The following is a 20,674-nucleotide window of genomic DNA, read 5'->3' on the forward strand; positions in this document are numbered from 1 at the left end:
CAGGATGGTTCTTTGGTGCGGACTGTCACCAAGAACAGTATGGGTTTGATTCTCGTTGTGTCCCCAGCTACTCCAGCTTCCCAATGGCAGTTCAAAGACATACAAGTTAAGATAATCAACAGCTCTGAATTTTCTGCAGGCGTGAAGGTCAATTTTGGATGTTTGGTTGTCTCTACGCTGCCCCGCGATCTGTCAACTTGTCCAGGGTGCAACCAACCACCGCCACCCTGACACATCTGGCACAGTCTACATGGATGCTGTACTCAGTCAGCCAACTTCAAAGCGTGAATTAGAGAGTGTGCTTTGATGATGGCTGCACGCAGAATATGGACCATCTTTCTCCCGGCAGAGGGGGAAAAAAAACCAAAAAAAAACAGGAGTGCAGAGAGAACAGTTGTAATCAAGTAGAAATGGAAGGAGAGGGAGGCAAATCAACCCGCAAATTGACTGCAGCGTTGGAGTGATTGCCGAGTCGCAGCCGCAAAACCCTGAGTGGAAAGCATCACATCTCCCGGAGGCGCACGCATAAATCAAGGGTACAGCGCAGGCACACGCACAAATCTAAATGTAGACGCAAGCACAGACACAAACAGGTAGAACATGAATCACTCCGGCTGAAGGAAATCAGAAACATCACCGCTCCTCAGCTGCCTTCCCTTCCCTCTCCTCCTCCGCCTCCACCTCGTTGTTCTTCCCTGGAGGTGAGAGCTGACGCTCCCTGGTGTCCAGACTTGACTCGGCTCTCTGATTTCACTCCGCTGCATTGAGTTGCTCGGCTCCTCGGTGAACCGTGTCAACCTGCTCCCGCCCTGTCTGTCCTACAGCGGGCAGCTGCCATAAATAGTGCAATTGTAGCTCCGCCGCAACCGACGCTAGCAAATCTCTGCACGTTTCATCTCCCGTCCTCCACCTTCCCACAATGCAGTGCGGGAATGCACTGTATCACCCCCCTTCTAGCTTTCCCACAGTTCCTCTCCCCCCACCTCCCCTGCCCTCCCCTCCCCTCCCCTCCCCTCCTGTGAGTAATATTTCTCACTGGCTGCTTCTGGACAAGGTGGAATCACAAGGACTGCTGTTGAGGCAAAGATGAGGGAGGAATTTAAAAGGAGGGGAAAAAAAAAAAAAGAGTAGTGCAAGTACCCCATAGTCTAACCAGGCATTTCTGCCCAGACTGCTTTGCCGGCTGTCGTCTTGACAGCGTCAGTGATCCATCGTTATGTGAACTCAGTGGCAACGGCGGGGATTGCGCCTTGACAAGCTCCTTTCCTCTCCAGCACATTCTCTTTGTAGCTGCCCTGGCTTCCTCTCGGCACAGTTTTCTTGTTTTCTGGCTTCACCCTCATTTCCTTTTATTTTTTTTCCTCTCTCTCTCTCTCTCTCTCTTTCTCTCTCTCCAGTGCCGCTCCCTGTGATCAGCTCGAAAAGTGCAGGTCTCTGCCAAAAAATAAATAAAAAGAGCTAAGTCGGAGAGAGATTTAAAAGTATAATTTTGCAGCGCCGACTCCTCCCATGTTGTGCCGCCTTAATTACATCTGATGAGGACAACGAGGGAGCGGCAGAGGGAAGCCGATGGGGAGCGAGATGGTGATTTTTAATGAGTCGCCGCCATTCACTCTGCCCTGTGAGCCATTTGGAAGAAACACAGGGAGGGAATGAGGAGTGTCGTGTGGGGGGAGACGGCGGCGGCGGCGGTGGTGGTGGGTGGGGCGACGGAGAGCTGGCAGGCGAGGGGAGAGGAGAGGAGTCAGCAGTTCTTTTAATCCGGGCGGCTCTTTAGCTCTCATCATGACAGGCTTAATCAAGAGCGCGGCACTGCCTCTCGCATCCCCGCTCCCGCTTTGGTGTGGTTAAAAAAAAATTCTCTATGCCCGAGTCCAGCAGCTAACAGGTGAGGAGGATTCTCACCGTGAGGATTCATTTTAAAGAGTGTTTTTAGCTGAACTACCGGAGGATTTGGGGCTCCAGATCTTTCTGGAAGTCTCATGATGTGCCGACTGTCAGTGATCCAGTTGAGGTTTTTCACACACCAAGTCCGTCACTGCGTTCTGGCGATATGACTTTCAGACGGGGATCTGGAGGAAGCGCTGTCGTTTCAATAGCGCTGTAAAAAAAAAAAAACGTTGTAATAATATGAGGGTTTCTGAGTCGCGGCACAAGGCTAAAAATATTCCCCCCAACTTGACCTTTAGCTCAGGAATCCCACCAAGATGAAAAGAGCCTTTATTCAAGACAGCGTCGACCCGTTGGGCAGCTAAAAATGTTAAAGTGTGGGTACGCGGAAAAAACTCCCCCACTGGGATGATTCTGGAAGCGAGCAAGGAGGGGATTTTGATTTTACACGAACGAGGTCAAGCAGGTTCAAAACCAAAGCAGGAAATACCAAATGAACGTTGAAATATCATTTACAGCCATTCATAGGTTCCAATCACAGCAGATGACTTGGAGGAAGGGCAGGTGTTACCCAGGAATGCCAACACTGACTGGAACAATGAGTCAGTGAGTCTTACTGAGTCACTGCAGTTTGACAGTGAGCCAGCAATGGCGGGAAACACAGCAGACTAGCTGGAATCAGGGGGTAGAGCCGCGAGCGACAACCAAGGAGGACAAATGCAAGCGTCGAGAGCTATTTAGAAACAAAGGAATCCCAATCACCAAACTGATACGAAAAAAAAAAATTGGCCTGAGGAAACTCAACAGGTTCCAACATCAGGCGGGAGCGGTGGGACAACAACTCTGTCAGAGACTGATGGGTCCATCACAAGGCTGCAATCGACGGGTGTCTCCTGCACCTTAACGCGGCAGAGTACAGGTGTCACCTCGGGTTACACTCCATTTAACCAGCCAGCAGGCTCCAAAGAGAGAAAAAAAAAAAAAAAAAAAAAGGCGGGAGGGCCGGGCGTGGGGCCATTTTCAGGGCCGAGGGAAGTTATTACAAGAACAAATGGCCGCATGCATCGTCGGCGAAGGCTGCGGAATGAGCGCTGACAGTCAGCAGCCGCCCTGAACTCAGCTGGGCGGAGGGACGAGAGGAAAGAGAGCTGGTGGACCGCTGTGGTCACTGGTGGAGGAGGAAGAAGAGGAGGATGATGAGGAGGAGGAGGAGGAGGAGCAGCAGGAGGAGGTGGAGTTGTTGTAGTATTTTAATAGGAAAATAAAATACAGTTCTGTTTTTTTTTTTATTAGTGAAAGACTATAACAGCAACAAAAACAGTGATTATATTAACAAAGCCCTCCTAATCTTAATGGTACATATCCAATGTTAATTATTAAGAGTTTTTGATTCTTAGTTTATCCCCGCTGTCATTTTTTTTTCATTTTTAAGATGCCCATGGAGTTATTTATTGAACAAAATAGCAGGCGAACCAACCAGTGGCTCACAGCAGAAACAGGCGAGTGAAAACACCGCGAGGAAGAGCAGGACAGGTCTGCTCTGCGTTCCGCTCCTTTGTTTTTGTGCAGATGGAAAAAAAAAAAAAGCCTGACACTTTCTCTTTTGACCGCTGGCTTTATCTCACTTACACACAGCCACCCTCTGCCTGTAAAGCCTGCACACACACACACACACACACACACACACACACACACAGACACACACACACACGCACACACACACACACACACACACACACACACACACGCACTAACCTTTCCAGATATGAAGAGGCCTTCTAGCAGAGGGGAAACAAAAAGGAAGTCGAACAACCTCATCTCAGAGACAGTAGGGGGTTTGTGTTCTTGCTGTGGCTGCGACGCACACACAGTGAGACGCGGATACACAAACGCGCGCACAGTAGCCACCTGTCAACATTAAATATACATATCGCAGACCTCCATACACTGCCAGTGCCGCACAGGTGAGGAGATCAAAGTCGACCTCGGAGGCCTTCGAGAGGCCAACGTGCACCATGATCGGGGATTATATGCAGGTCTACGTCATTCTGCGCGTGGGCGTCACCGAAAGACAATGTTGTTTTTGAAAACGCGCTGCTTCTAAAAATGATTCTAACCCTAGAAACGCAAAAAAAAAAAATTGAGGTGTCTGTCGTCGAAAGGCGCAGCGACGTGTTCAAAGTGGCTTTAGATTGGATTAAATTAACTCCCCCGTGAGCGGTAATTGGCTCAGAGTGGCTGGAAATGTCACGTATAATGTAAAGTAAATGGAGCTGGGAGAAGCTGTTTGTGGTTTGCTGCTGCGGCGGCGGTGTAACGACATACACACGCACGCACGCACGCACGTGCATACACACGCTTGCCATATGTACAGAACATGCAGGGGGGAAGCAGCGCTCCTGCCGGACAGACGTTTCGGCTTCGCACTGCGACTCAGTTGACACTTTTTAATAGACCTGCCCGTCAAACTAGGCACTTTGCACAGGGGAGGCAATGAGAGAGGTCAAGCTTGCACCAGCACAAGAGCGTCCGCAGGCATGAAAGATGAATGTTTGAATTTAAAGAGGGCGGTCGGGGAAAAAAAACAAACAAAAAAAAACAAAAAACAGACAAGCAATTTCTATACAAGGTCCTCTCATGGATGGAAGGCGAAAGAGTGAAACTGAGACTGCGTGGGTGACGGGCGAGAACAGCTACTTTGGAAACAACAGGAGCCCAAACACATCGTTCATGTGATTTCTGTGTTTGTGCCTCTGTTCTCCGCTCCCCCCCCCCCGAGGGACCCCGACAGCGAAGAAATGACATTTGTGACAGGACGCCACGGCTCTGAGTCAGCACCGCGCCCGCAGGACCGACTGTCAATTGTGAGTCCAAATATGAGATGGAATCCTCGCAGTTTGACTTTAATTCCCGCCATCCGCCAGCCTCTGCAGCCCAGACGCTCTTGATCTTGCGAGGACAAAGTCGGTCGCGGGGAAGTCGACGCGGTTGGGCGGAAGACGCGCATTCGTTTTTTTTTTTTTCTGCTTCGCTCGACTGAAATCGGATGTCAACTTCAAACTGCCTCGAGCCTCCTCACATTGAACAGTAGCGCCCGCGCAGCTGATCTGCGCTGCAGCGACATCTCCTGCGGCTCAGGTGTTTGCTTCCCTTGCACTGCGCCGACTTGTTCTCCCGCTCCCTGGCCCGCTCTCACAACATTAGCTTAGCGCGAAGAAGCTGCACACACGGTGCGGAAATCCCTGATTGTTGAGTGACAGTGGTGTGTCCATCATGAGGGCCTGGCCATGCATCAGAGCAGAGAAGGCTCTGCCTGTCTGGCCGATTGCGGTCACGTTGACCGACTAATGCATTTGATCGATATTCCACACGCTGAGACGACGTTCCTGGAAGTATTCCCGTGATGAAGCGTTGTGATTTCACGGCTAAAAATGGACACACACACACACGGTTCCTTCTACATGCCTGTGTGTGCGCCCAATGACTTAATGCGTCCCGCCTCCTCCTACCTCCCCCCTGGCCCTTAAGACGTAATCCTTGACCGCCACGACATGCCTTTATTTAAGTTAATGTGATCGAGTACCTGATACCAGATGAAAACATACTAAAACATCCAAAAATGGTGGTTTTCCGATCAACATGGCGTCCACTTAAGCAAAAAGGTATCGACCAGACTTTGTGCCGCAGCTTCCAGAATTAAAGTGATTATTTTACGAGAAAGACCTGCATACATGGACGCGCCGAGTTCTCTGCTTGTACAGTATTTGGTGTCATGAGCAAATTAAATTGCAAGCACCGAGTAGCAAATTGAAAAGGAAAAAAATACAGTAGGGGAAACCGGATCGCGGCGTGCTAAATATCGACTGCAATGATTTATGTTGCATATTGAAAGTGGCCAAAACCGGCTGTTGCGCTCTGCCAAAGTGATTGATTGTCTCAAAGTGAGAAGAAAAAAAAAACCCTGGGGATTAAAGGGAGGTGTGACGTAATTTCTGACTTGACACCATCAGGACAGTACAATCTATCTTGTGGAAGCGCATTGCTGCCACCTTAGAATAAAACTATCACTATCACATTTTTACGTAATAATTTTTACATAACGTGAAACTATCACGGAAAAATTTGATAGTTTCACGTTTTTACATGTTAATTTTCACGTTATAACATGAAACTATCACGTTATTTTGTGATAAATATCACGAAAAAAACGTGAAACTATCACGGTATTTCCTGATAATTTCACGTTATGTGAAAATGATCACGTGAAAACCTGAAACTATCACATTGTTTTTGATAATTTCATGTTTTAACGTGATACTGAGCCCTGTTTTTCTTTTTAGGGTGGCAGCAATGCGCTTCCGTATCCATCTACCTACCTACCTACCTACCTACCTACCTATCTATCTGTCTGTCTGTCAGGGAGAAATTGCAGAGCGAAAAAAAATTCTGCATTTTCGTGAAATTGTGGTCGTTTCCAAGGGAAATATCTCATAGCCCTTTTTGCCAAGTGCTAGCCTGGCAAACCTTAATTCCTAGAGCTGTTTATTGCACTTCACCCTACACCCCCCAACTATCTGTCCAATAACTACTTTACAACAGGAAGTAGAAAGAAAGAAAGAAAGAAATTCCAAGAAGAAAAACAGTCACCTCAGTCGTTGCAATTAACAGCCTTGTTGCCCTCTTATAAGAAGTGACATCATGGTACATGAGTCATATATCTGTCATAAGGACTCAGTTGTTGACGACGAACACCGTCCAAACAATGCAGTTACTCCGAGCAGCCGAATTTGATGGCAACGTTGTGGGGTAGTTTGAGCGTGCAGCCTCTCCTGTTCCACATTCTCAGAACCTATATTTTGAAAATGGTGCCACATTATTGCCTTTCTGCAGAGATCCGAACCTCTGAACCCCCCCCCCCCTCCCGATGATACAGACGGACCCTTCCTTCATTCAAGACCTAATAACGCTTCAGCTGACAGTTCATTCCCTGCTTTGTCCTGATGAATGTACCACACACGCACACACACACACACACACACACACGCAAAAGGTCTATCTCAGCACGATTACCATCTGACTGCTCCTGACCGGGAGAAAGTCATATTTTACACTCGGCTTTCACATAGTCCTTCAGTTCTACACACATACGCGAGCACGCGCGTACACACACACACACACACACACACACACACACACACACACACGCAGGTCAATACCCATTGAGGTTTCATAAATTTTTATCATACAACCTCAGTGCACACTTTGGTTTTGAGAGGCTGACACTTAACCACGCTACATACTTAATATACAGTATATATACTTTAACATTGCTGTCCACTACACACGCACACACACACACACACACACACACACACACACACACACACACACACACACACAAAAACAAGCAGCACCATTCCACGGTTGCCTTCCATGACTGAATAACCCCAGCTGGTCGATGGTATTGACCACCATTTCACTTTAATGCACGTTTCTTAATGAAATTCTTGCCTCAGCACTTTGAGCGCAAACCAATATGAGCAGACACCCTATTTTTCTATCTGTGACCCACAGGGCATCCGTGTGTGTGCTTCGTGGGGGGGGGGGGCCGAGAGCAAGAGTCAAATCATTAGGTGAGGTGTCAGTCTGGGCGGGAGCTCAGAGCTTCAGGGTTGCCTGTGGTCTAAACAGGTGCAGCTGGTTCGAGTTACTGTGCAGCTGAATGATGATTAGCTTTTTATTCACACAGAAAACAGTGCTTTCCTTGCGAGTTGTCTTTCTCGCTTATAGATCTGTTTGTGGAATTTCTGAAAAGTCTGAGCTCTAACTGAAATCTCGATAAGCTCCGCCCTCCAGTATGGTGCAGCCACCCATTCACCTGTTGTATATATATATATAACCCTTTACCCTGCACTCTGGGTCACAAGGAGCTGGAGCCTCAGCCAGATGTCTTTCTGCAGGCCGAGGTCTTTTCCTCTCGCAGAGTCTAACCCCATAACGTCCAATTAATTGATTCAACATCTGACCTGCTGTAGTAAGATCTCTGCAACCCCACGAGGCCGGTGTGAGTTTGAGGATGGTGGAATATATTTATATAGTTATGGGAGAGAGAGAGAGAGAAAGAGAGAGTGAGAGAGAGAGAGAGAGCCGCCGATAAGATCGTCCCGTGCAGGGAGCCGGCGGACCTGTTTGCCAGAGGTAGAGGAGCGTGAAGGAGTCGTATCACCTCCACCTCAAACAGCCTTATCAGGCGGGCGCAGCGCCCCGGCCGGCCTCCGTCACTCTACACCTCCCCCGCTCCTCTCCTCTCCTTCCTCCGGCCGGCTCCTTTCATCGCCGCCACACTCCTCCCATTGGCCGCGTGCAGCAGTCTGTGCCGGAGGCCGAGGCCCGCATGCAGGTGCGCGTCCTTTTTCCAGCATGCGAACGCGCACTGATACGTGCGTTTGGAGACGTCGGCGTGCGGAGGGAAATAGTTCTGCAGCGCCGACCTTAAATAACCCCCCCCTGTACGCCCCCACTCCCCTTCCCCACCATCTCTGCTGACAGGTGGTGGACCGAGATGACAAGCGGCCACAAAGCTCATAAACAAGCAGGCAGCAGAAAAAGAAACGAGTCCTCGGTGACTCCGCCGCCCTCGGCCTCGCGTCAGGTTCTGCTTGCTTTATGTTCTAATTGGGTTCGACTCTAAAGTGAAGCAAGGAGGATGCAGATTGACAGGGAATAACTCAGATAAGGGCTGGGGAGGCGGCGGGCTCGGTATTCTATATTTTCAGCTATATCTGTTTGTTTTTTTTGTTTCCATCACGCGGCCGGTCCTGCTGTCAACTATTTGCCAGTGTCATTTTACAAAACAAAACATTAAAAATCAGTGCAAGCGCTTCGCCAGTTTGCTCCCTTTAAATCCCTGTTTTGCAGCTGCAGTCACGCTGCGCGTGTGTGCTCACACACGCATGCATTGAAGCGAGCAAGCAGCTGATGTGCACATATAAGCTGAGTCCAAATGCATGCATGTTTATTTTCCTAAGTGTGCAGATGTATGTCTGAGTGTGTGTGTGTGTATGTCTGAGTGTGTGTGTTGTGTGTGTGTGTGTGTGTCGGAGGTGCGCACTGTTTGCCCGCAGCGCCTCCTCTCTCCCTGCTGATCTCGCCCAGCCGGAGCCTCTCTCGTTGCTCCGCTCTCATGTTTGATGCATGAGGAGCGAGAGGAGAGAATCCTCGTCCCCGCCCGCTTCCCCTCCTCCTTCCTCCAACCAGATCTGATCTCTCTCTCTCTCTCTCTCTCTCTCTCTTTGGTTCATGCAGGCAGATCGGTCCTGTTTATCCCCCGACTTTTGGTGCAGAGCGCCTCAGAGGATGTATGGAGGAAAAGGCAGAGATCAGGTGAGAGGAAGGTAAGTGAGGGCAAAAAAAGGTAAAAGGGAGGAGGGGAGGGTTCACGCAAGGCTCTGCCAAATCTCTCCAGGACGAATAAAGAGAAAAATAAAAACAGGCACGGGTGCAGCAGACTTACTGCTAAAAGTGATGCTGTGTTGAACTGTCTACAGGCTAGGGGTTGCAGGAACAAACAAAGAAGAAGAGGAAGAAGAAGAAGAACAACATTTTTCATTTTAATAACTACCAAATACCAACTGGAAATTATGCACATTCACATAAACGTATGGGAAGAAGAAGAAGAAGAAGAAGAAGAAGAAGAAGATTTGATTTTGAAAATGAATTGCCAGAAGAAGAAGTAATTTCCACAAAGTACAAAATGAGAACACATGGCTTGGGAGGACGCTGCCCCTTGTGGAGACCAGTGCGCAGCATGCAGTTTGGAGCATAGCTCGTTGTTCTGTAAAACTAAGTCGATTCTCTTAGTGTTTATGAAACCGCTGCTGATTTGTCCCGCCCACTCATGTGTATTCGTTTACTCTCTGCTCAGCCTCTGTGCCAGGTTTTGGTCAATTCCTCTGCCAAGTAGCCTCAGCTGTAACCAGCGGCAGGTTAGTGATGCAGAACAGGTGCCCTGGCCTTCCACACATGTACACACACACACACACACACACACACACACACACATGTGCATGGCAGCGACTTCCACCGGGCTGTATTAAGGGATAATTCAAGCCTGGCTTTCTCACTGAGACTCAGATAAAAAGCGCCACCGCTTCCCACAAGCTCACACCTGCTATTTAGTGGGAAATTTATTGAGGAAAAGCAAAGCGGAGAGCAGCCAGGTACACCGGTGTTTGCTCTAATGTTCTCCCCAGCGGGCGCTTAAACATCAGAATTATGATAATCTGCGGAACCATTATGTCTGGCAGGAGTGTTTCTATCTAGCGCGCAGTCGGGCAACATTCATCAGTCAAGAAAAAGGCAGGTTTTCATGACTAAATAGTTCAGATGTGGCACCTCCAGCACGAGCAGCGAATGATTTACGGCAGATAAATAGACAGAACGTTGCCGTTAGCACCAATTGTGTCCCAGTCAGTTGAGATTATGCTCAGAACTGCTCAAACTGCCTGAGTTGTAATTTTATGCTCGCCATCGTGAACGCCAGAGGACAACGATGAATTGCTCTGCTTTAACTCAAACATTATCCCTTCTGTCAGAGATTCACCTTAAAAGTGTTAGTAAGCCGAATTTACGGTTTGTTCAAGATGCAGGTGTTATTTACGTCCTTCATTTCTGGGTCTATTGGTATATTGAGCAGCTTATCCTGACCAATAAGAGAGAAACTGGCAATAGAGGATGTAAGCACCATACATGGAAAGTAATGAGCTGAAGAACATCAAGTTATTTGGAAAGCAATAATTAAAAAAAAAAAAAAATCTAACGTCACTGCTCTTATTATGCACAATCTTTTATTATTATAAAATGTAATGTTAATATTATTTTTATTAGATTTTTAGTTCCGATTTTACCTGTCTTTGCTTTATCTGATGTTGTTATATAGGAAATATGAAAAAATAAAATAAAATAAAAATAAAACATATACTGTCAGAATAAGAGCTGAAAAAATGAATAGAGGGGCGACTTGATAGTGAGTCGTGAGAGTGAACGATCAGGTGCAGGGAGGGTGCGTATCCTCTGGGGGGCTGCAGCACGGTGTCGCCATTGCAGTGACTTCCACACACCGAAAAATACCAACCGGTGTTTCACAACACGCATGCGCCCACAAACACGCACCACACACAGACACGCACAAACATGGATTTCACACTGCGAGCGAAATCCTGGTCGTCAAGGCAACAGAGACACGATGCATTATTTAGGGGCGGTGGGGGGGCGCGGGGGGTCTGGAGAGATGAAAATTGTCACCAGTGGCAGGTGAAAGAAAAAAAGAGAAAAGAGGAAGAAAGTGCGCCTCCCTCTGAGCCTCTAATTGGAGAAGTGGAGCGGAGACACAGGCAGGGTCAGAGGTGGCCAGCCTCCTGGCTGGGCAACTCGGCAAAGACAAACTCTTCGAGTAGCTTTTGAATGGTGGCGGGAATTTGTGATCGCCTCAGAGGAGCCTGGCGGCCCGCTTCTTGATGTGTTCAGATCCCTCAGCTCAGTTCATTTGATGAGCGAGAGTGAACACGAGCTCGAGCAGCGATTCGTCCGACTGACCGGTGAGCCTCGACCGCGCGTCGACGCCTTCGTCTTACACTCGTCTCCACTGGGCCGACGGACCAGCTGGAGACTTTCAGACAACATTTCTGCTGCTCGCTGCAGGTTTTCACGTCGACAATGCGGCTTTTGATCCGCCGCTCACAGCCCCGGACAGCCGAGCGTGACAGACTGCTTCCTTCTCTTCTTCTTCATCTTCTTCTTCGTCTTCTTCTTCTGTGGCAACTTTTAAATGTTGTTGTTGGTGAAGCAAAAAAATGGCAATTTTCGTTTCAAGGAAAAACAAATTTGAAGGGTTTTTAAACACAGATGCAACCAAGATGTGGCGCCGCAACCTTCGATGTAGAATCCACCTGGAATTTTCTTTACTTAAAATGATGAATGACCTTGAACATCGAACATCTGGTGCCACAAAAACACTTGTGTGCTATTTTAAACAATTAATTATTTTTTCCTGATGCACTGAAAGATTGAATTTTTTTGGGGGGGCTCTTGGTTTGTGTTTGATTTTTTTGTGTGTGTTTATTCTCATTATTTGTCTATTTATATATTCATTTATATATTTTCATATGTTCTGAATTTTTTTTGTCTCTTTGGCTTGGTTTTGATTTTATATGTTTGTTGTTTGTTATTTTTTATTTATTTATTTATCATTCATTCATTCATCATCTTCTATACCCGCTTATTCCTATTCAGGGTCACAGGGGGTCTGCTGGAGCCTATCCCAGCTGTCTTAGGGCGAAGGCAGGGTGACACCCTGGACAAGTCGCCAGTTCATCGCAGGGCCACATGGAGACAAACAACCATTCACACTCACATGCACACCTACGGACAATTTAGAGTGTTCAATTGTCCTCACATGCATGTTTTTGGAGTGTGGGAGGAAGCCGGAGAACCCGGAGAGAACCCATGCAGACACAGGGAGAACATGCAAACTCCACACAGAAAGGTCCCAGGCCCGGACCCACGACCCACCTTCTTGCTGTGAGGCGGCAGCGCTAACCACTGCGCCACCGTGTCGCCCCATTTATTTATCAATTTTTTTTCATATTTTTTTTGCCGGTAAAAGGTGCATAATTTTAAAATCTGTTTTTGTAAATAAAGTGTGATCTTCTTCTTTTAAGATTTTCTTTTTTTAACTGCAGAGTAGGTGGGGTGGTACAAACAGCAGACTGGAGGTGAGCAAGAAAAGCAAAAATGAAACGCATCGAGTCGACCAACCATTCTGACAGAAAGGGAATGAAAGGTCACTTGCTGCATTCAGGTTTTAGAAAATAAAAATTTCCAAAACTTCTTCAGAAAGTTAGAAGTTCGGGTCCTGAAACTTGTCACGTCAAGTGTCTGCAATGCAGCCGACGACGACTCAAGTAAATCCAGCTTGACTTGACCTGACTGTGTCCCCTTGTCAGCAGCAGGATCAACGTTATTGGTGGAAGGCTTTCAGACGGTGTGTGTGTGTGTGTGTGTGTGTTTGCCAACAATGATTTGCAGAGACGCAGACATCTGCAAGTGCTTGGCAGCCAAGGAGTTCCTCTGAATGAATTAACACGTATGACAGATATTTAATATTACGGCAAAAAAACACTTTAAAATATTTAAACAGTGTTAAAGAGAGAGCGACGGCGCTGTTGGACAATTGGTGGGTAACTTTGGGGGACAAACTTTGTGAAGAAACGCCGTGTGAAGACGTTTGGCTCTGACAATAGAAGAAAAGGTGGACACAAAGGAGCTGACGAGTCGACGGCAGCTGCTAAATTTAACTCCTGTGTCGTCTGAATCACGGTCATTATCCTCCGTCATCTCTCTGTCGACTGGGTCAGCGCGGACGCGGACTCTTCATTAACGCACCGAATGTCAATGTTTTTTTTTTTTTTGTAGGGGGGTGTGGGAAGTCAGAGGGTTTCATTCCTCTGGAGGAGAGGAAGGGGCGGGGACGCCATTGTGCTGACAAATGTGTCACGTTTCAATCAAAGTGGTGATTACCAGAGAGTCTGTAGCCAGCATCATTATGGACATTATCATTATGATTATCATAACCAGCAGCAGAAATGCCATAAAGTCTCGATGACTGGAGCCGCACAAACTGTGGAAAGGAGTGCAAAAAAGTTCAACACATTGAATACCGAGGACAAATTTGTATCATTGCGATGATTCATCATAATTTGACACGTAATACTCTGACATACTTATTTTATACTTTTTGGCCTCTTGTTTGTAGTTCCAAATATTATTTAAATATACTTTAAATATATCTATATGTGTGTAAATATATCTATATGTGTGTATATATATATATATATATATATATATATATATATATACATATATATATATATGTATATATATATATATATATATATATATGTATATATATACATATGTGTATATATATATATACATACATTTATACAGATATACATACACACACACACACACATATATATGTATATATGTATATATTTACACACACATAAAGTATATACATATATACACATATATTAATATATACACTAGCATACAGTATGTATGTGGGTATGTATGTATGTATGTATGTATACACATGTTTACGTAACTATTTTATTTTTATTTTTACATTGCCGAAAATGTATCTTTAAGTGCTCACAGGTGCGTGACAGAACAATATGGGGAGTGAAATCAGCCAAACTATAATGTTGCCTATGCCACAGTGTGTGTGTGTGTGTGTGTGTGTGTGTGCGTGTGCGTGCGTGCGTGTGTGTGCGCACGTGCGACCTGCAGCTGTGAGGCTTAATTATCCATGATGAGGTCGCTCCAAAGGGAAATGGGCTGGAATGTTTTTGGCGTCAGCACGGGCGAGAGTCCTGGCTGATGTCTCCGCCCCTTTTTTTTTTCTGTCACCTCTGCCTGATCCATCTCTATCTGTCAGCACGGCTCCACATTTCTCTCACGGCTCATTTCTCGCTCATTCACACAGCGTCGGAGGAGTCACGGGAAAAAAAGGGGACGTGTGACAAGTGTACCTGCAGAACCTGCGGTGACAGCGTATACCAGGAACCGGGTTCGATAAGGGATAAAGATCACCTTCAAAATAAGGGTATATTTAGAGGAAGCATCGCTTTAAGACGTGTCTGTTTCTCTGCGATCAAGTGTAAAATCTCGGTTGCGGTAAATATTCCCGCTGGAGTACTGGACCACCGCATCAAACACGCACACGCACACGGACGCACACGCCCGCATTTCTATTATCAGCCCCGCATGCACGCTGAGTCTAAAATTAGTACGCAATCTGTTGAACAACAAACAGGCAACAGGGAGGAAGACGTGCTGCCAGGAGATTTAGATCACAAGCAGCTGAGAGACGGAGGAGACGCGGCGCAGTCAGCCGACAACTGTGTGGCAGACAGCGGCTAGCGCTGTTTTTTTTTGTTTTTTTTCATCACTCGCGTTCACTCTGAAATGGCTAATTAGCTTAAAAATAAAACACTGACTTAAAAGACCGATGGATTGTCTCCCAAAAACAACAAGGAAAATATTAGGAAAGGAGAACGTTTTGGGGGGGGGGGGGGGAATAGGGCCGGAGCCACTAAGAATGGAGTGCAGCGGTAAATTGTGGCGTTTTTTTTGCAGCGACTCAAGTGAGGACGAAACTGCGCCTGGTTTTGGCTGGCGATGCTTAAGTCTGTCAAATTACGTATGGTCGTGATTGCAAACTCTCTGTGGATCCGGTGCTTTGTGTTTTGAGTGAGGCATATTTGCATAGAAGGGGGGGTGTCATTTTGCGCGAAATGACTATTGTAAATATATTCAAATGAATATGAATTGCCGCTACATGCGCCTCAGCGCATTTTCCACCGCTTTTCACCTTTACGCTCTGTGGATGGGACGCACTGTTTTTGGTGCTGTTTGCACGGATTTTCTGACGTGAAAGCCGGGAAATCGCTTTGAGGATCTGCCCCATAGACTCCCTCTCAATTTCTTCAGCAAGAGTTTAACCAGTTGGTGATGGCTGACGTTACTCTGGCTCTAAGACCCGCCTCTTTGTCTGGAAAGGCCACTGATTGGTCCCGTGGTACTCTGACTGAAAATTGGACTAACGTCCACTTTTGATAATCTCAATGAAGACTTTCATCACGCCTCAATTGTGAAGAAAGTCGATGGGCGTGAAAGGATTGCGTTCGTCTCTGCCAAATGATTAAAACACGCCTGACCTGTTAGCATGAAATAAGCTTTTTGGCTCGGCCGTGTTAGTCTGCTTCATGTTATCTGATTCGAATGGAATGAGAGCGTAGTGAGGGCTGGCATGGAGGCCGCCGCTGCTTATTAGATTACTAGGACACACAGTACACAGATTAGCTGCGCTAATGACTGATAATGTGCAGTTTAAGTGTTTATCCAGACACCACAAATGGTTAGAACAAATACTAGCTGCAAAAGGGAACAGCTAAAGTAGTGGTTTTTGTGTTGCTGTTTTTTTTTTTTTTTTTTTTAAAGAGCAGGAGCAAAAGAAATCAAAATTGCATTTACAAAAGGAAAATGTGAAATTAATGGCATGCCTCTGAGATTGCAGACAGCTGCATTTTGCAATAAACTATTTTTCTTTATTTTGTTTTTGTATAAGGTCAAAGAGCCTTTGAAGTAGCAAAGCCCATCTGGTGTGTTAATGTACTGCATATTATTAGGGAGCTCAAACTGTGGGTCCCAGTCCTGGACTGTTGGGTCCACTGTTTCCCAGATTATGTGTATTGTGAGAAGGCTGCGATAACGAGGCACATATAGGAAGAGGGAAAGAATCCATAATTCAGTATGATACAAACTCCAGGTGGACATGTGCATTAATCCGCTGAAGACAGGAAGGGTTGGGGGGAGTGAACTGCAACATGTGTACTCTCCACTGGCGTGTTACAGGGTAATCAATTCACATAGAGGTCTGAGGTTTGCTTTTTATTTTTTTTTTCAAAGGTGCTGTTTCACTTTGTCTTCACGCTGAACAGGAAATCCCCGCGGGTTTCCCTCGGCTAATTAACATGACAATTTATTGCACAGGCTCCTCGCATGAGTTATGCTGAGCCGAGTGGGGGTAGAGGGTGTGTGTGGGGGGTAAATATATTAGTGCGGAGAGTGGGCGTCTGCACACTGTACCTGATGGAGTCCGATGATTGTGTGTGCACGTGGAGGTGTGTAATGTTGTGTGAAGGTGTGTGTTAATCTAAAGTGCAGGCTAAATCCTTAAATCTGAGGCTTATCAACTACTTACTCCCTCCACTTCATTAGCATTATCCACAGTCATTAACCTGTAGTACTCACAAACAAACACATACACACACACACACACACACACACACACAAACACGGACCATGAATGTAGACCGGGACACTGATCTGATCTGATTTTTGAAGGTGAGCATGAGCAGTTTTGTTCATAAATTGGAGGAACTTGCAAAAAAAAAAAAGTAATTTATGTAAGATTGTAAGATTTTCTACAAATGTCCTTACAATGTGTCAGCATTGCATTAAATCTGTAAGACATGGAGCCCATATGTGGAATATTGTCAGAAAATTTACATTTTTAGCTAACTTCCACCCGCCACTAGGTGCCAAGTAGGAAAAGCTTGTTTTTCCTCGCTTCTAATGAGCTGAAAGACACAAAGTTAAATATATCTACGTCATTTTCAAATCAAGCTTTTCCAATTTGAGGGCGCCACCTGTCTGCTCAACGTGCGTAGCGAAGATGCACGAAAGCAAACAAAGGTCCCACCGACTAAGACAGCTGACATCAACAACAACATACACCACTCTGGGAAATAAATGTAGGAGACACTGCGCTGACAAAACCAGACTGGGTTAGGGTTAGAGTTGAATAAAGGGGGCCCAATGCTCCTTCAGGATTTATATCTGATGTGTCATTGTTTTCTCACCGTGAGTCAGCCCACAACTGCCTGAAAGCGAGTGTGACATTTTTTTTTTTTTTTTCAAACCTGGAAATCCCCCCCCCCCCCCAAAAAAAAAAAAAATCCTCCGTCTGCGCCGCAGTCAAGACACATCAGCGTCCCGGTGAGCGCCGTTATCGGTCTCCTGCTGCTGCGAATTGCTAATTATCGTGTGGGGAGCAGCAGGCGGAGTGATGCAGCAGGTAAACTCGGGCGGGTTTTTACCGCTGCCAATGTTCCCAACACACGCGCAAACTGAGATCAAAATGTTTGACAATAACACAAACACGGCTGTTTGTTTGAGGCGACGCGGTGCTCGTGTGTTGTCTGGCGCTGAGGCACCTCCGGACCCGACGCCAGCGGGGAGACAGCGCTCCCTGTGTGTGTGTGTGTGTGTGTGTGCGTGCGTGCGTGTGTGTGCGTGCATCACTGGAGGCCGAAGTGACGATGATGTCCTGCCACCTGCCGCTGAAACCTGACCAGTGGTTTGAATCCCGACCAAGTGAGAAGCAAAACAGGCAGGTGGGGGATGTTGCTCTCAAACACAAAGAGGCTTTTTGCCCGAATCGACTTTTACAGTTTCAACTTGTGCTTTTTTTTTATTCTCCCGGCTGTCAGACAATATAGACTAGTGTGTCTGAGAACAAAGAGTTTCGGCAAACACACACGCACGCGCACGCACACACACGCGCATGCACCCGCACCCACACATAACACACACACACACACACACGCCGCCTCCCTGAACTCATTTCTCACAACCTTTTTCCATCATTTGCTGACTTGTTCCAATCACTCCCAGCCAATTTTGTTCAGAGTCAAAGGTGTGCGACAGAGTGTTTGGTGAACTGTGAAACGTTTCTCCCCGCATTTCGTCCCACCATCTGTGTTCTGACTCAACTTCCTCTTTTCTTTCCGTCATGTAATCCAGAACTTTAATTGAGGCTCCCTTCGACTCCCTCCGGCCCACACACACAAAAAAAAAAAAAATAGATTCATGCGCGGACCTTGTTGTTGCTGTTTCAAAGTGTTAGCAACTAGCGTTAGCATAAGGTCGTAATACCAGCGCGGTGAGTTGCTATTTTTTTTTACTACTTTTGTTGTGGTTGTAATTATGATTACAACCACAACATTGAATATGCCAAACATCATCTCAAAGTGAGGCTTGCACCTACGTGGAAGCACCAAAGTGGCAATGTAAACAAGGCACTCTGCCGCACTATGGATGCAACTCAGGCACGAAGCCAAGAGTTACAAGAAACCACTACGAGCTTCGATCCAATAAAAATCACTCTAAGCTGCAGTCAGTACCTCTAAAGTCCGGTGTCTGTTACAAAGCATTGCTTTAGGGAGGCAAATACTACTACTACTACTTATAATAACAATAATAATAATAATAATAATAATAATAATAACATTACACTAAATTTAGACCCTGTTTTCTTTGACAAAAATAAATGAGTTAGAAGTTCCTACTTGAGTCGAGGTCTTATTGAAACACCAAGTCATACATGTGCTGAGGGTGGACCTACCTCAGTGAGGTGCGGGTTGGGGTTGAATCCGCACTGGTTGCAGACAGTCGCCTTGCACTGGGTGCAGGTGTTGTAGTTGGGTACGGCCGGCGGGTTGGACAGCTCTGCGGTGTTGCACACCGGGCACAGTTTGCTGGTGGGCATGGGAGCGATTTGTGGCACAGAGTAGGGCGATGTGGGCGTCACGCCCCGGTCAGGGGACACGGAGGGGGAGCGGCCAGTCCTGGAGCCGCCCGAACCGCTGAAGTCGACTTGGAGGTTCCGACGGGAGGCGTGCTGGCCGGGACTTTGGCCTCCATGGCCGCCTCCCATCATGCCTTGTCCCTGTCCCATGTTGTAGCCGGATCCCTGGCCCTGTCCCATCCCAGACCCCTGGCTGTGTCCCATCCCGGACCCCTGGCTGTGTCCCATCCCGGACCCCTGGCTGTGTCCCATCCCGGACCCCTGGCTGTGTCCCATTCCAGAACCTTGGCTATGTCCCATCCCGGACCCCTGGCTGTGTCCCATCCCAGACCCCTGGCCATGTCCCATCCCGGACCCCTGACCGTGTCCCATCCCGGACCCCTGGCTGGACTGCATGTGTCGGGGGGACACGGGGCTCTCATGGGTAGCCAGTCGGTAGGGCTCGCCAGCTCTGGATCCGATCCCTCCACCAGAGCCCATGCCTGCTCCTATGCCACCTCCTCCCATTCCACCGCCCATTCCACCGCCCATTCCTCCTCCCATTCCTCCTCCCATTCCACCTCCCATCCCACCTCCCATTCCACCTCCCATCCCACCCCCCATTCCACCTCCCATCCCACCTCCCATCCCGCCTCCCATCGCGCCTCCCATCCCTCCCATCCCACCTCCCATCCCTCCGCCCATTCCTCCCATTCCTCCACCCATTCCGCCTGCCATTCCTCCACCCATTCCGCCTGACATTCCTCCACCCATTCCGCCTCCCATCCCGCCTACGCCTCCTTGCTGCATGCCTGGCTTCGGGCTCCCCATCTGACCCATCGGGCCCCTGAAAAAGAAGAACAAAGGAAAAAAAGAGTTGAAAAGGGAACATTCGTTTTGAATTAGACAAAGACTGGGAATTCCAGAAAATTTGACTTGAAATGACGAGTGAAAGCGGCTCCTTTTGTCGTGGATCGCTGATACACTCAGGCAAAATTGTGTAGCGTGAAGCTTTCAGGAAAGAAAAGACGTTTTTCTGAATTTCCTGACCTCTTTCCAGTTAATCACATTTACCGTCTCGAAATTCACGGGCACGCAAAGTGAAATACATTGTCTCCACCCCAAATCTACTTTCGGAGAAGTTTATATTGAATGTTAATTTGAATTTCATGCTGGAAATTCATTCGAAACGAAATTATTATGTGCGTTGTGCGGCCGGCGAGGGCAAAATGTAATAAGCCCACAAGACGCTGTCTGATACCGCAGCAGTGTTTAATAGAAATGTTTCAGTCTGTTTAATTGATTGTAAAAGGGACGAGCACTACAGGAGAACCGGCCTGGTAATTGTGTCTGTTTTTCAACCAATTCAATTATCTTCACTCAGAGACGACGCAGCAGGGGCGACGGTGGAAAGAAAGAATAATTGCACATTCATTCGCCGGTCGCCTGCGAAAACTGCGAGAGCACCTCAAAACATCACGTGGCATCCAACTGACAGGCCTTAGGAAGAGAAAACCAAACAACACAAACACAGACGTACACCTTTCACGTATGTGGCAAAAGAAAAGAAAAGAAAACCCACACACGTAC

General features: G+C 47.2%; 1 protein-coding gene across 1 annotated transcript in view; it reads right to left on the reverse strand.

Annotated features, from left to right (window-relative positions):
• bsna (bassoon presynaptic cytomatrix protein a) overlaps positions 1-19,696 on the reverse strand; it is a 74,916-nt gene extending 55,220 nt beyond the window's left edge. The window contains exon 1 of the mRNA XM_076026125.1: positions 18,923-19,696. Within this exon, the coding sequence (XP_075882240.1) occupies positions 18,923-19,696 (774 nt within the window). The remainder of the gene's footprint in view (positions 1-18,922) is intronic.
• Positions 19,697-20,674: the final 978 nt, after the last annotated feature.

Source organism: Nelusetta ayraudi, unplaced genomic scaffold (genome assembly GCF_046127955.1).
Source record: "Nelusetta ayraudi isolate G7.1 ecotype Tasmania unplaced genomic scaffold, CSIRO-AGI_Nayr_v1 ptg000019l, whole genome shotgun sequence".
Taxonomy (NCBI): Eukaryota; Metazoa; Chordata; class Actinopteri; order Tetraodontiformes; family Monacanthidae; genus Nelusetta; species Nelusetta ayraudi.